Genomic DNA, 16,218 nt, shown 5'->3' on the forward strand with positions numbered 1-16,218 from the left:
TACGGCAACTGGAGCTGACTGATGTTCTTCCTCTGAGGCCTGTGCATTTCCATGGTAGGAAGACACCCTTCTCTCTCCCCAGCTGGACTCCTTCAGAGTCCTCACCCCTGCCTCCTCCTGCTGTAATGTTCCTGCCGGTTCCTGTTTGCTTGTCCGGGGAATCAGACGACAGACCTCAAGAGAAGGGTGAGTGCTGAGGATCAGGAGGAGCAATAGGGCCCCAAGACAGAATCAGGATGACTCTTTCATTTGTTTTTATTTGGCTTTTCAAGCTTGGATTGTGGGGGTCACAGCTGGTGGACAGGGAAGCCAAGAAGGGACCACTGAGAGTGATGGGGCTGGGGGAGGGGAGAGGGGAAGGTTCCAGTGAGGAGGCTGGAGCCTGAGGCACAGAGCAGGAGCTGAGGGGCTTGGCGCATCACCACATGGTTTGCCTCGCGGAACCAAGCAGGAACAGCAGCAGGGGCCAGGTCTGTGGAGGCCCAAAGGCTGTGCCCAGCACGGACGAGGTGGCAGCCTGCAGAGACTGGTGTGGAAACTGGGTCTGTGGAGGAGTGGACGTGGGCTCAGGGTGGGGTGTGAGTCTCTGGATCTCTTCGATCCAGTCGGTGAAGTAGGTGACATTGGTGAAGATGCTGGGGTAGATGGGGTGTCGGCAGTCAAAACCCCAGCTGGCCAGCCCCATAAGAACCCAGGAACCGATGAAGTCACAGACGAGGGGGCCCCCGGAATCGCCCTAGGAAAGAAATGGGAGTTCACGTGGGTGACTGAGCCAGTTCTGAGAAGACCAGGTAGCAGGATGGGGCTTATGAGTCTCTGCCCTCCAGCCTCATTCTGTGAAATTCCAAGCACCAACTTCCCACTGCAGATCAGCCCAATTAAGCCATGCAGGCAGGCACTGGAATCATGCTTCAGGAAGTCCTGATTGACCCTCAAAACAATCACAGATCTATATCCATCAATATATGGATCCTATGCCCAGGGAGGGTGTGGTGGCCAGGGACAAAGCACTGTCCAAGGCCGAGAAGGGACAGACAGCTGCAGGATCTGAGCTCAAGAAGGCTGGTCTGAGAGTGGAACCAGCTGAAGCTGCTGCAGACCTGGATCTTGCAAATTCTGAGCTGCAGCAGCACATGTCCACCCAGGTCCGCCTCCTTTTTCACTCATTTAGTCAGTCCTTTAGTTTTCTCTCAAATTCTTGGTTGAGCATCTTCAGAAAGTGCCCATACCCAGGCCTGGGGGAGGCAGCCTGTATTGCTCAGGGAGCAATGAAAGCTGCTAGGGTCCCCTGAAAGCTGCTAGGAGTTACTGGAGTCTTGAAATGCTGTCAGGGCAGGACCACCTGGGTGGAAATCTCTCACTTCATCACCCAAAGGGAAGGTGTCATCCTTGGAGGCAGGGTGAGAGGAGCAGGATAGCTGTGCTTGCTGCCTTCCACACACTTGTCTAACACGCACATCCAGCATCCAGGGAAGCTTCTGCCCTGGGCACAGGGGTGAAATGTCAAGGTTCCTCTTTCATGGAGTTATTGTAAATAAGGCAACCAGCCTGCCATTGTCAGATGTGACATGTGGAAACAACACATGGAAGGGACAGGAGAGGAAGGGAAGGGCATTTCATAGGGTGGAAACATGGAGCTTTCTCAAGCTGAGAGTCCAAATGGGACAACCCAACTTTCTGATGCTGGAGCAGAGGGAGCAGTGAGTGCAGATGAGGAGAGGAGGGATGGCCAGGTGGGTGGGAGGAAGAGCAATGACATGTGGGAAGCGAGGGGGGTAGACGGGACTCGGATTCCCAGGGCCTTATGGTGGGGGTTGGAGTTGACGCCCATGGAGAACTGAGCCTATCTCAGGGAGGCAGTGTGGAGGGGAGGTACAGCCCCAGGGTCTCCAGCATTCAGAGGTGGGCAGGGAGGGGACCAGGTGCAGAGTGGAGTAGCTGGCTGGTCCTGGTGCCCAGGAAATGGCAGTGAGACTTGGTCAAGTGCTGAATGAGAGGAGGACTTGGGGCTATGGGTGTCTGGCAAGACAGGTTCCTGGGGACGCTGGCCATGTGGCTCTGGTGGTACTTGGAACACTCCTGGGTAGAGTTGGTTAGATCCAGGGGTGTTAGGAGGAGTCTCTGGGGGAAAGAGGCAGAGAAACCGGGCAGTAGCGGGAAGGAGAGTGCCACTGCTCGTTTATACGAGAGCCGTGAAAGCGGAGACAAGACATGGAGCAAGGGAGCCTCTGGACACCCAGAGCTCCAGGAGGGACTGGGTACAATGGGCCAGGAGGCTCGGGAGAGATGGAAGATGCCCACTGGACTGGGAAGATGAATGGCATTTTGTCCAACAGAATGCTTTGAAGTTCTCAGTGAAATAGGAAGCAAGCTCTCCAGCTGAGAGGGAGGGGTGGGGGAAGTGGTGACTTGAAGGAAAGAGAAGGGTACATGGTGTGGGCTAGCCAAAAGTAACCCTCAAGGACGGCCATCCTCATCAGCAGAACCTGGGGCTGTGTTACCTTACATGGCAAAAGGGACTCAGCAGCTGTGATGGAGTCGAGGATCAGGAAATAGGAAGATTATCCTGGATGATCTGGTTGGACCCAATATAAACACAAAGGTCCTCATGAGGAAAGAGGGAAGCAGGAGGTCAGAGTCAGAGGAGGAGAAGTGATGACAGGAGCAGAGGGAGGAGCAACGTGATTTGGTGACACAGGAAGGGGCCATGAGCCGAGGAATGCTGGGGACCTCTAAAAAGATAGAAAAAGCAAGAAAACATTTTCTCCTAGAGCCTCCAGAAGGGAGCAGCCAGGCCAACACCTTGATTTTAGACTCTGACGTCCAGAAATGTAAGATAATACATTCTGTTGTCTGAGCCACCAATTTAAGGTGATGGCACCAAAGCACCAAGAAAGTCACACCAGGGGCTTCTTGGACATTGGGAATGTGCCATCATCAACTCAGTTCTTCCCTTTTGGTGTCCCCACCTGGGTTGCCCTTGGCCTTCCCTACAGTGTACCCTCCCTGAGCTGTTCAAGGCCAGGGGAAGGCCTGGTCCCTGTCTACCACAGGCCTCCAGGATTCGTGCAGATAAGCCTCATGGTTGCTGATATTATGGTGAAATCTGGGCCAGTCTGTGGGAGATGGGAAGGGCTCCAAAAGCCTCCCGAACCCTAGGGAGCTCTCAGCACTAGTGGGAAGCCCCAACACTAGTGTATCCCATGAAAAGTGAGCTGTGGTTTGCACTATTGAAGAGACAGAGCAAACCAAGGCAGTGTGTGTGTGTGTGTGTGTGTGTGTGTGTGTGTGTGTGTGTGTGTGTTGTGTACTGTGTGTATATGTGTTGGATGGGGCCAGGGCAGTGAATTCTACCTTGGGTGAGAGGACAGGTCCAAGACAGGCCCAGAAGAACAGGTACAATCCTGGTAGAAGGAGACAGACCAGGCCAGGAGATTGAAAGCCAAAACTTGCTAGTTCAGCTTCAGTTCAGTCACTCAGTCATCTCTGACTCTTTGCGACCCCATGAATTGCAGCACGCCAGGCGTCTCTGTCCATCACCAACTCCTGGAGTTCACTTAGACTTGTGTCCATCGAGTCCGTGATGCCATCCAGCCATCTCATCCTCGGTCGTCCCCTTCTTCTCCTGCCCCCAATCCCTCCCAGCATCAAAGTCTTTTCCAATGAGTCAACTCTTCACATGAGGTGGCCAAAGTACTGGAGTTTCAGCTTTAGCATCATTCCTTCCAAAGAAATCCCAGGGCTGATCTCCTTCAGAATGGACTGGTTGGATTTCCTTGTAGTCCAAGGGACTCTCAAGAGTCTTCTCCAGCAACACAGTTCAAATGCATCAATTCTTTGGCACTCAGCCTTCTTCACAGTCCAACTCTCACATCCATACATGACCACTGGAAAAACCATAGCCTTGACTAGACAGACCTTAGTCGGCAAAGTAATGTCTCTGCTTTTGAATATGCTATCTAGGTTGCTCATAACTTTTCTTCCAAGGAGTAAGCATCTTTTAATTCCAAAATCTGCAGTGATTTTGGAGCCCCCCAAAAATAAAGCCTGACACTGTTTCCACTGTTTCCCCATCTATTTCCCAAGAAGTGATGAGACTGGATGCCATGATCTTTGTTTTCTGAATGTTGAGCTTTAAGCCAACTTTTTCACTCTCCTCTTTCACTTTCATCAAGAGGTTTTTTGGTTCCTCTTCACTGTCTGCCATAAGGGTGGTGTCATCTGCATATCTGAGGTTATTCATATTTCTCCAGGCAATCTTGATTCCAGCTTGTGTTTCTTCCAGTCCAGTGTTTCTCATGATGTACTCTGCATATAAGTTAAATAAGCAGGGTAACAATATATAGCCTTGACGTACTCCTTTTCTTATTTGGAACCAGTCTGTTGTTCCATGTCCAGTTCTAACTGTTGCTTCCTGGCCTGCAAACAGATTTCTCAAGAGGCAGGTTAGGTGGTCTGGTATTCCCATCTCTCTCAGAATTTTCCACAGTTTATTGTGATCCACACAATCAAAGACTTTGGCATAGTCAATAAAGCAGAAATAGATGTTTTTCTGGAACTCTCTTGCTTTTTTGATGATTCAGTGGATGTTGGCAATTTGATCTCTGGTTCCTCTGCCTTTTCTAAAACCAGATTGAACATCTGGAAGTTCACAGTTCATGTATTGCTGAAGCCTGCCTTGGAGAATTTTGAGCATTACTTTACTAGCGTGTGAGATGAGTGCAATTGTGTGGTAGTTTGAGCATTCTTTGGCATTGCCTTTCTCTGGGATTGGAATGAAAACTGACCTTTTCCAGTCCTGTGGCCACTGCTGAGTCTTCTGAATTTGCTGGCATATTGAGTGCTGCACTTTCACAGCATCATCTCTCAGGATTTGATATAGCTCAACTGGAATTCCATCACCTTCATTAGCTTTGTAGTGATGCTTTCTAAGGCCCACTTGACTTCACATTCTAGGATGTCTGACTCTAGATGAGTGATCACACCATCGTGATTATCCGGGTCATGAAGATCTTTTTTGTATAGTTCTGTGTATTCTTGCCATCTCTTCTGAATATCTTCTGCTTCTGTTAGGTCCCAACCATTTCTGTCCTTTATAGAGCCCATCTTTGCATGAAATGTTCCCTTGGTATCTCTAATTTTCTTGAAGAGATCTCTAGTCTTTCCCATTCTGTTGTTTTCCTCTATTTTTTTGCATTGATCGCTGAAGAAGGCTTTCTTATCTCTTCTTGCTATTCTTTGGAACTCTGCATTCAGATGCTTATAGCTTTCCTTTTCTCCTTGGCTTTTCACTTCTCTTCTTTTCGCAGCTATTTGTAAGGCTTCCCCAGACAGCCATTTTGCTTTTTTGCATTTCTTTTCCATGGGGATGGTCTTGATCCCTGTCTCCTGTACAAAGTCACGAACCTCATTCCATAGTTCATCAGGCACTCTATCTATCAGATCTAGGCCCTTAAATCTATTTCTCACTTCCACTGTATAATCATAAGGGATTTAGGTCATACCTGAATGGTCTAGCGGTTTTCCCTGCTTTCTTCAATTTCAGTCTGAATTTGGTAATAGGGAGTTCATGATCTGAGCCACAGTCAGCTCCTGGTCTTGTTTTTGTTGACTGTATAGAGCTTCTCCATCTTTGGCTGCAGAGAATATAATCAATCTGATTTCAGTGTTGACCATCTGGTGATGTCCATGTGTAGAGTCTTCTCTTGTGTTGTTGGAAGAGGGTGTTTGCTATGACCAGTGCATTTTCTTGGCAACACTCTATTAGTCTTTGCCCTGCTTCATTCCGCATTCCAAGGCCAAATTTGCCTGTTACTCCAGGCGTTTCTTGACTTCCTACTTTTGCATTCCAGTCCCCTAGAATGAAAAGGACATCTTTTTTGGGTGTTACTTCTAAAAGGTCTTGTAGGTCTTCATAAAACCGTTCAACTTCAGCTTCTTCAGCATTACTGGTTGTGGCATAGACTTGAATTACGGTGATATTGAATGGTTTGCCTTGGAGACGAACAGAGATCATTCTGTCGTTTTTGAGATTGCATCCAAGTACTGCATTTTGGACTCTTTTGTTGACCATGATGGCTACTCCATTTCTTCTGAGGGATTCCTGCCTGCAGTAGTAGATATAACGGTCATCTGAGTTAAATTCACCCATTCCAGTCCATTTTAGTTCACTGATTCCTAGAATGTCAACGTTCACTCCTGCCATCTCTTGTTTGACCACTTCCAATTTGCCTTGATTCATGGACCTGACATTCCAGGTTCCTATGCAATATTGCTCTTTACAGCATCTGACCTTGCTTCTATCACCAGTCACATCCACAGCTGGGTATTGTTTTTGCTTTGGCTCCATCCCTTCATTCTTTCTGGAATTATTTCTCCACTGACCTTCAGTAGCATATTGGGCACCTACTGACCTGGGGAGTACCTCTTTCAGTATCCTATCATTTTGCCTTTTCAAGGAGTGGTGGCTGTGCGGGCGCAGGAGGGCCTAGAGGAGCCATCCCATGCTGAAGGTCAGGAAGGGTGGTGGAATGAGATACTCCTCATCCAAGGTAAGGAGCAGCAGCTGTGCTTTCCTGGAGCAGCCGTGAAGAGATACCCCATGCCCAAGGTAAGAGAAACCTAAGTAAGATGGTAGGTGTTGCAAGAGGGCATCAGAGGGCAGACACACTGAAACCATACTCACAGAAAACTAGTCAATCTAATCACACTAGGACCACAGCCTTGTCTAACTCAATGAAACTAAGCCATGCCCTCAGGGCAACCCAAGACGGGTGGGTCATAGTGGAGAGGTCTGACAGAATGTGGTCCACTGGAGAAGGGAATGGCAAGCCACTTCAGTATTCTTGCCTTGAGAACCCCAGAACAGTATGAAAAACTTGCTAAGTACCTACTGAATGTCAGGCACAGTATTAAACTTTCTACAGGGACCCTATTAAGAGGAGGCTGTTAGCAACCCCATTTCATGGGTGAGGAAACTTAGCTAAGGTCACAATCCCAGTAAATGACAGATTGAATACTGAAACCAGGGCTCTCCTGCCCCGCAGTCTGAGCATTGAATGCCTCTGTGGCCTGTCTCTCCTTAGACCTGTTTCTGAGTGCCCTGCACAGGGCGAGGGGTACTTCCAAGGAGAGAAGAGGGGCCTGGGTTTCAGGGTGGGGGCTGGAGCAGGTGATGCGGCAGCAGATGAGTCTAGATGGAGTGTCTCAGGTAGGCTGTGGTGACTGAAAGGCTAAGAGAGGGAGGAGGGGGGTCATCTAATGCCTTGGCTCTTGGGGGTCCATCTCAGTGCTGTCCTCAGCCTGGGAAGAAACGAGAGGAGGAGTGGGCTCAAGGGGCACTATGGATGTCCAGCAGGCAAGGAGACAAAGGGTTCCAGCCCTGAGCTCCGTGGGCATGACCTCTGCAGGCTGGAAGGGAGGTCTCGGGTGACAGCAGTTGGGGACTCGGGGTCTGAGCCCTTTGTTTCACCTTCAGGTGCAGCTGACTCTGTGAGAAGGCCAGGCCAGGCCAGACAGCCAGACAGTTCATACCACTGGCTGTGGACTGGGAACCAAGAAACCTGGGTCTACCTCCTACAAGGACGGAAAGGGGCCAAGCTTCTCCCCTCTGGCTCAGCAGCTCACTGGGCCGCCATGAAAACAGCTGTCTGTGAGGCCATCCTGTGGGCCAGGTGCATCTCATCCCTCCTATGTGCATTTCCTGGCGTGCCAAAGCATATCACCACAGACTGGCTAACTCCTCTGAAAACAACAGAAATTGATCTTCTCACAGTTCTAGAAGTCAGACGTCTGAAATCAACTATCTGTGTCTCTCCGTCTTTCTATGAGAAAACAAGTCATTGGATTTAGTCAGTTCAGTCAGTTCAGTCGCTCAGTCATGTCCGACTCTTTGCGACCCCATGAATTGCAGCACGCCAGGCCTCCCTGTCCATCATCATCTCCCGGAGTTCACTCAGACTCGCGTTCATCGAGTCAGTGATGCCATCCAGCCATCTCATCCTCGGTCGTCCCCTTCTCCTCCTGCCCCCAATCCCTCCCAGCATCAGAGTCTTTTCCAATGAGTCAACTCTTTGCATGAGGTGGCCAAAGTACTGGAGTTTCAGTTTTAGCATCATTCCTTCCAAAGAACACCTAGGGCTGATCTCCTTTAGAATGGACTGGTTGGATCTCCTTGCAGTCCAAGGGACTGTCAAGAGTCTTCTCCAACACCACAGTTCAAACGCATCAATTCTTTGGCACTCAACTTTCTTCTCAGTCCAACTCTCACATCCACACATGACCACTGGAAAAACCATGGCCTTGACTAGACGGATCTTTGTGGGCAAAGTATTGTCTCTGTTTTTCAATATGCTATCTAGGTTGGTCATAAATTTTCTTCCAAGGAGTAAGCATCTTTTAATTTCATGGCTGCAGTCACCATCTGCAGTGATTTTGGAGCCCCCAGAAATAAAGTCTGACACTGTTTCCACTGTTTCCCCATCTATTTCCCATGAAGTGATGGGACCAGATGCCATGATCTCCGTTTTCTGAATGTGAGCTTTAAGCCAACTTTTTCACTCTCTTCTTTCACTCTAAATTCAGCAAGGTCTCATCTTGCGATTCTTAACAATCGTGTCTGCAAAGACCTAATTCTAAATAAGGTCACATTCTGAGATTTAGAAGACACAAATTTAGGAGACACTATCCAACCTACTATACTATCCTTGCAACAATCCCATGACGGAGGCCTCAACACCCTACACTATGAATGAGGACACAGGCTCAGAAGTTGAAAACACCACCCAAGGTCACATGCTGGTGCAGTGTCTCTAACTCCAGAACCCTAACACTTCCCCTCCACTCTACGACACCATCTATGGAAGAATCAGCACATGATGCCAGCTTGGGAGCCTGGGCCCTGAGGATGATGTGGTAGAGGTCAGGTTAGGCTTGGAATCAGAACACAGGGGCCCAAGTTGTGGTGTCTTATTTTAGGGTAGCCACTTTCCCTCTCCAGGCTTGTTTTCTCACCTATAAAAAGGCACCACAAAGAGTGGAAAAAAAAGCTTCACAATCAAATATCCAACAGCGGGACTTCCTTGGTGGTCCAGCGGTTATGAATCTGCCTTTCAATGCAGAGGATGCAAGTTCAATCCCTGGTGAGAGAACTAAGATCCCACATGCCCCGAGGCAGCTAAGCCCACATACTGCAGCTGCTGAGCCCATGGGCTCTGAAGTGCGCATGCTGTAACTAAAGGGAAGCCCACACGCTGCAATGGAAAGCCTGCCTGTCACAACTAACACCCAGCCAACACAGGCAAAACAAACAAACAAAGCAAAACCAAAACCCCCAAAAACAAATATCCAGCAGCAGACTGATATCTGGAATATGTAAAATGCACAAAGAACCCCTAAAGGAAGAGACAGGCAAACCAACAGAAAAGTGAGAGGGGAGAAAAACCCTGAAAGGAAATGTTACAGAAAAATATGTCCAAAGATAGTAAATATGTGAAAGTACATTTAATTCGTCAACCACAATAATTATTAAAATAAGAAAAGATGGAAAGTGCTAAGTATTGGTGAGAATATGAACTCTCATCCACTGCTTGAATGAGTGGAAATGGTGAACCACTTTGGAGAAGGTTGGTAACATCTGCCAAAGTTTAATATACACGTACCTTTTAATCCAATAATTCTACTCAAGGGTTCTGTGAAATAGAAGATAAAACATTTGGAAGGGAAATGAAATGAAAAATTTGGAAAGTACGAAAATACGCATTACAGTGTAACTGATCATAGGATTCAGTGGACAGAGGAGCGTCCTACAGAGTAAGAAGACTGAACACACTACAACTACAGGCAACAGTATGGATGATCTCACAAATACAACGTTAAGACAAGAAAGGTTGACAACTGGAAATACATTCTATTTACAGAACATTCAGAATCTAATCTAAGGTATTACAGGTGAAGATGGTGGTTTCTGTTGGGTGTTAGTGAAAGGAAGAAGGTGTGAGTGGGGCCTCTGGGGTACTGATCACATGTTGCCTCACTATGTGAAAATTTATCCAACTTATGAAAAGAGCATGGATATATTCTTTTGTATGTATGTTACACTTCAATAAAAACTTTAATATATGCCTCAAGAATAGATGCTGTCGATGCCCTCATGTGCAAGGGAGTTAGGAAGGGGGGTTGGCCTGGGGGACACTGCCAAGGGATGGAGCCCAGGAAGACGCATGGAGGAGGAAACGGGAAGTCCCAGGGGCTCCATAAAGAGAGCAGAGGCAACACAGCCCCTCCCCAGAGAAACCGAGGCCCTGAGACCAGCAGGGGAAACAGAAAGGACCTTACTCACTTGGCAGATGGACTTTCCTGTGGAGAAGTCCCCAGCACACAGCATGTCCTCCTGCACAGAGAGGTTCTTGCCTTTCGCAAATCCATATAACATATTACAGAACTTGTTCTCAATGAAGCTCACCTTACCCTCCTGGAGATGGAAGGGTTCGAGCAGAGGTGCTGCGAGGATAAGAAGAAAATCAGGGAAGGATGCTGTAGCCGAGCTACAGAGCTCTGCCTTACCAGTCAGCACTGCCCCTCAACATGAGGTTTTCTCTGCACAGCTGAGCTTTCATCCTTGTTTCAGTCTTCTACCTATGCCTAATAAGCCCTCCCGTGTTTCTCAAACGTTTCCAAACTCATCCTATTCCCTCCACCTATTTCATAGCAACAAACTACACTCCTCCTATTCCACAAAGGAAAAAGGCAAATCCCTCCAACACATGCCACTCACTGGTGCTTAGCAACCATTCACCAATCTATCTACCCTGTCACAAACCATCTCATCCACTCACCTTTTGTCTATCATTAACCTTGCTTTCCATTCACTTGTCCCTCCATCCATCTACCTATCTTTCCTCATGTCCCATTCACCCACTCACCCTTCCATAAATTTGCTTATACACTCATCTTTTCACCCATCCCTCCATTCTCGCCTCCAGCAATAGACCACTCACCGCATCTCTCTCCACCACCCTTTCACCCACCCGCCCAACCATCTTCCCTTCCACCCTCTCATACTCCCTCCTTCTCCCATCCATTCTCTCATCCAATCACTGATTTATTCATCATTCAATTACTCATTTATTGCTCTATCCTTGTGCTAAGTATCTTTTAACTAATGATACAGAGGAATATTTTAGTTGGGGCAGACAGGGTAAATGAGGTAAATAAATAGCATTACTTTAGATCTAATAAGTGGTATAAAGGAAATATAACAGGAGGATGTGCCATTAGGGGTTGCCTATTTTAGTTCACATGATCAAGTAAACTCCTCAGAGGAGCAGCTGAGTTGCATATGTAAAGAAACAAGCCATGACAAGGTTAGTCGGGAGAGTAAATGCATCCAGGGAGACAGCCAAGGTGGAGACCTGAGGTGGGAACCGCCTTGGCATCGTCAAGGCAGGAAGGAGGCCTGCTGGCTGGGGTGGTGTGGGTGAGGGATGCAGTAGGAGATGAGAGAGAGGAATGGGGCCTGAGAGCCAAGGCAGGGAGTTGTGACCTTATTTTAAGTAGAAATGAGAAGGCACTGGGGGTGATGAGCAGGGAACTGGCATGACTCCTGCTCTAAAGCAAATACTCAAACGGCTACATGGAGAGTAACGTAGAGCACACAGGGTGGGAGCTGAGATCAGTCTGGAGGTTCAGGGAAGAAGCACCCAGGGCAGCAGTGGGATACCTACCAGGTGCCAGGCCCTGCCTGGGGCACGGACTGGGATATTGAAAGACAGGGTCCCTGTCCTCAGGAGGAACCAGTCTGTGTGTGTGTGTGTGTGTGTGTGTGTGTGAAGTGTGAAGTGTGGTATACATGTGTTGTGTGTGGGTGGTGTGAGAATTCTGGGGACCTATTTGTTTGTCCTATGATTATTGAGTGTTAACTGACACACTAATAGGCAAGGACCAGGGATGCTGGAACATCCCACCTAATGAAGCAGCATCTGTTCAAAATGCCTGTAGCACCTCTGTAGAGAAACACCATACCAAATTATGACCCGACAAATAAATATTCTTTCCCTCCCTAATTTGGCATCGTAAGCATTTCACCAAGTCGTAGACACTCCTCTCTTTAGTGGAGACTCTTGCTCATAAGTTTTGGTCTCCTTTTCTTCTCTTTCAGTCTTAAAAAATACAGTTTTTTCATGTTACTCAGTTTGCCTAACAAGTCTACAAATTAGATAGATGACCTGACCTGGGAGAAAACCAAAGTGAGGTCTGGAGAGTGAAACCTTCTCAAGTTGTAATAATTCTAAATTGATCAGGCAGACTCAGAGGTCAGAGGTCATATTTGAGTTTTCTTTCCACTTTTCCCAAGCACCTCCTATGGCACTGGGAAATCAGAGAGTTTGTCAGTGACCTGAAAGGAGTCAGGCCCCAACCATGACCTTTGAGTTAGATCAAGTCATCTCAGATCTATGGTTGATTTAAACCTTGGAATCAAGAACCAGAAAGACTTCAAGAACTCAGATTCTTGATTCCAAAGTCAAATATTCCCAGACTTCAGAGTTTTACACTTAGGGAACACCAAAGCTTTAGAATCACACACTTTCAGAACTAGAACTAGAATGGTCCAGTCCTCTGGAAATGAAGCATAGTGGGCCAAGGGGACCTTTGCCTGGGGACACCTCAGGTGGAGACACACCTCTCTTCTTTGCCCCTCTGTCCTTCTCCCCTTCCTCCTCCTCCCCATTCTCATCCCCCCTACAACTCCCCACACCCTCTCACTTTCCTCGTTGAGCATCCCCCAGCCAGTTATCCAGCAGGATGAGTTACTGGGGAGCTTCATGCCAGGGACAGGGAGGCAGGCAGGGATGATGTAGGAGGTGAAGTTCACAGGAAAGCGCAGCTGCAACATGGCAATATCACTCCCAAAGGGATGTAACTTCTCGAAGTCTGGGTGTGTGATAATCCGGCTCACAGACACCTCCCGGGTCTGAGGGGTGTGCTGGTACAGCTGGGTGCTTCCTAGCAGAACCCGGTAATTCTCCGGGGCTTTGGATTTCCTGGAGGAGGAAAAGCGCACTGCCACCATCATCTCCAAGTGGGGACTAGCTCTTTCCCTGCATCCTCATCTAACTGCCCACACGCCTCTGGACCCCTCCACCCCACATGACACCAGACAGCCTTTGTCTCCCCATTTCTAATGCTCAGGAGGCCTTCTTTCCTGAGGCTAACGGATACCCTACTTACAGTTTCAGACATATGGCTGGCTTCTCCATCACACACTAGAATTGAGGGAGCACTGAATCCTTGTTCTGGAAAGGTCCTTGGTGAGGTCATTAAATGAAGGCCTTCTGATTGTACACAGCAGGCATTCTGGCTCAGTTCACGCTCTAACTTTACCCTTCCCGAGATGCCATACAACCCACCTTCTGGCCCCACACTCCTGTTAACCATCCCCTTTCTCTAAACACATCCATGCCCAAGGCCTGCTTCTCCACTTAGTTCCAAGGACAAAAGATTTGTTAAATAAATGAGCAAATGGGTGCAGGAAATGGAACTTTGCCTTGTTCCCTCAACACAGGTGCTGAATCTTCCCCCCTCCCTCACTGTCTTCACAGCTCATCTACTTGGAGACCCTCTCTCATGTTCCCCTCACCCAACCCTTCCCCTCCAGCAAGGCCTCCCTCTCCACACATCTTCTCCCGAACCCCCACCTCATCTGCTCTGCCCTTCTCATCCATGCTGGGTTTTCTCTTCTGACAGGATGGAGACATGGTGAGGTGGGATTTGCCACCCCTGATGCCACCAAGGGGCTTGCACAGAGCATGGCACAGAGTGGGTGCCGATAAACTCTGAGCCCTCAAAGCTCCAGTGCCCAGACCTGGGCTGTGATGCCTGAACTCCCTGGTGACCCCTCCTCATCCGTTCAGAAGCCAGTCACTGAGCCAGCCCCACCTGGCTAGGTGAATTAGACTCTGAGCAGCCCTGTCACTCTCCCAGGGAGCCTATCTCCCCCTTATGCAGCCTGGCACCACGGCTCCCTGCATGCACGCCAGTGACTGTGACTCCTCCTGGGCACAGTTTCGCAGGACTAATAAGAATCTCCCAGCTGCTGGCCACACATGTGGTCCCAGGCCCCCGCCAAGAGTCTGACACCTGGAAATATGGGGACACTGAGAAGAAGCTGTGGTCTGAGATGGGTCCACACTACATGGCAGTGAGGACTGACACTGCCGCTTTCCTGAGGCACACCTGTGTTAGGGAACGGACACAGGGGCCAAGGGCAGAGCATGAGGAGGATCTGGGCAGGTGAGCAGGGAAGACAGTCCAGGTGGAGGGTACACAGGCCAAAGGCAGGAACGACATGCCTCTGAAGGCCACAGACTGCCCAGAGGAAAGCCCAGAGGAGCTGACATGGGACACCATCCCCCTTTTCTCATCTTCCCCTGCATCCCCCTCCCCTGCCAGAGCCTGTGCTGGCAGCCTAGGAGGGAGACTCACTTGAGAAAGCAGTGGGCAGTGGAAAGAAGCCAGCTGGAGTTAATGAGGACAGCTCCACAGATGTGCGAGCCCTGGGACCGCAGGCTGGCCTGCCACGGCCACTGGCCAGCCTCCACGTCCCGGCCACCATAGATCCTCCCCATCACCTTGGATTTCCCGCACACTGTGGAAACTCTGCTGCCACCTACAATAGAGACACTGTTGGTGCCCCAAATGTCACAACCAGGAAGCTCTCCCCGCTTCACTGATGGGAAAACCAAGGCCAGGCGTCTAGCAGCCTAGCCAAAAGGCCAGGCGTCTAGTGGTGTAGCCAAAATGACAGGACTCTGCCTTCACTGGCTGCCACTGAGGACTGGACAGCAGAGCACAACACATCAAGCCCTGTGGGGAAGAGGACCCAGGGGTCTGGGGGGTGGGACAAGGAGGGACCAGCTCACAGGAGCGTCTCCAGGCAGGTGGACATCCTTGAGCAAGGCTGCCGAGCGCTGGGCATGGCACAGACCTCACTTCCCTCACCTCGCTCGCCTCAGTGCCTTATCTTGTAGATCAAAGAACTAAAGGTCTCAGAAGTTACCAACATTACTTTCTCAAGATCATGGCTTCTAAGGGCCTGTGCTCCCTCCACTCTACCCCATGTCTTAGGGAGGGAGACTTGCAGGCAGAAGTTGTGGTGCTGTGTGATCTGGGGCAAGTCACTCCCCCCTCTGACTCTGCAGCAGTCTCCATGTCTAAAAGAAGAAGAGTGGGCTAATGGGGACAGCCTGGTTCTAGGACTCACACTCGGGAGGGCAGGAGTGTGCCCAGGCCCCCTGAGACCGGGCATCCGGTCTAGGGCCTGGGCTCCCAGGGCCTCAGTGAGGGGAAATGACACCCCTGGTCCCTGGACTCAGGCCTGTTCACTCAGTAGTCCTAGAACTTTCCTCCACCCAGCCTCCAACTTCCAGGGCAGACCCTACTAGTCCCTACTCCCACAGCCCCACAAAGGGATTGGGTCTCTTCCCACCAGAGGCCTCACAGTGGAGGGCCTGACCCACCTGTGTGGAGGGGATCTCTGGGCTATCTGGTAGGAGGGAAGGGCAGAGAAAAGATGAGACTTAGTGGCTCAGGGCACACAGGCCCTGATCATAGCCGTCCACCCTCTGGCCCTGTAGGCTAGGGGATCTCGGCCCGAATGGAGGCCTCAACGCACCTGTAGCTCCCAGAGCCAACCGCTGTGCTCGCCAAGTCGGAGTGGCGCCCCTCAACGCTCCCCCATCGCCTGCAGTCGGGCCGGGGGCGGCCGTGGCTGGGGACCCTCGCAGCTCCCGGGTGGCCACGTTCAGCAGCAGCAGCCAGAGAAGAGCCGCGGGCTGGCCTAGGCGTTGGGGGATCCCCGCCTCCCCGCCCATTGCCAGGGTTACTGACCCCAGCCTGACCCCACCCTGCTCTGGCCCCGCCCCAGACCAACCCCAATCCACCCCTATCTTCTTGAAAACTTTATAAACAGCGCTACTTTTAATTTTTAAACCATCAAGTTCATTTATACAAAGGACAAGTCAATGATTTTCAGTAAATGTTTTAAAAATTTTGACTTATACTTAAGTAAACCTTTTGTTTTAGAACAGTGTTAGATGTGCGGAAAAACGGCAAAGATGATAAAAAGAGTTCAAATATTCCTCCTCACCCCGTTTCCCGCAATGATCAGATCTTGCATTACTCTGCACGTTTGTCACAAGTAGTGAGCCGGTACTGATACAT

The 16,218-nt window shown here is 49.6% G+C and overlaps 1 protein-coding gene across 1 annotated transcript; it reads right to left on the bottom strand.

The window, feature by feature from the left end:
- Positions 1-418: 418 nt before the first annotated feature.
- On the bottom strand, positions 419-15,869 carry LOC128052072 (putative serine protease 47). The gene is made up of 5 exons (XM_052644536.1): positions 15,671-15,869; positions 14,482-14,665; positions 12,755-13,040; positions 10,340-10,471; positions 419-736 (listed from the first exon to the last, which is right to left on the bottom strand). Exons 1-5 carry the CDS (start codon positions 15,867-15,869, stop codon positions 419-421), a joined length of 1,119 nt encoding a protein of 372 aa, XP_052500496.1.
- Between the last annotated feature and the right edge of the window lie 349 nt (positions 15,870-16,218).

This window comes from Budorcas taxicolor, chromosome 8 (assembly GCF_023091745.1).
Source record: "Budorcas taxicolor isolate Tak-1 chromosome 8, Takin1.1, whole genome shotgun sequence".
NCBI classification, from domain to species: Eukaryota; Metazoa; Chordata; class Mammalia; order Artiodactyla; family Bovidae; genus Budorcas; species Budorcas taxicolor.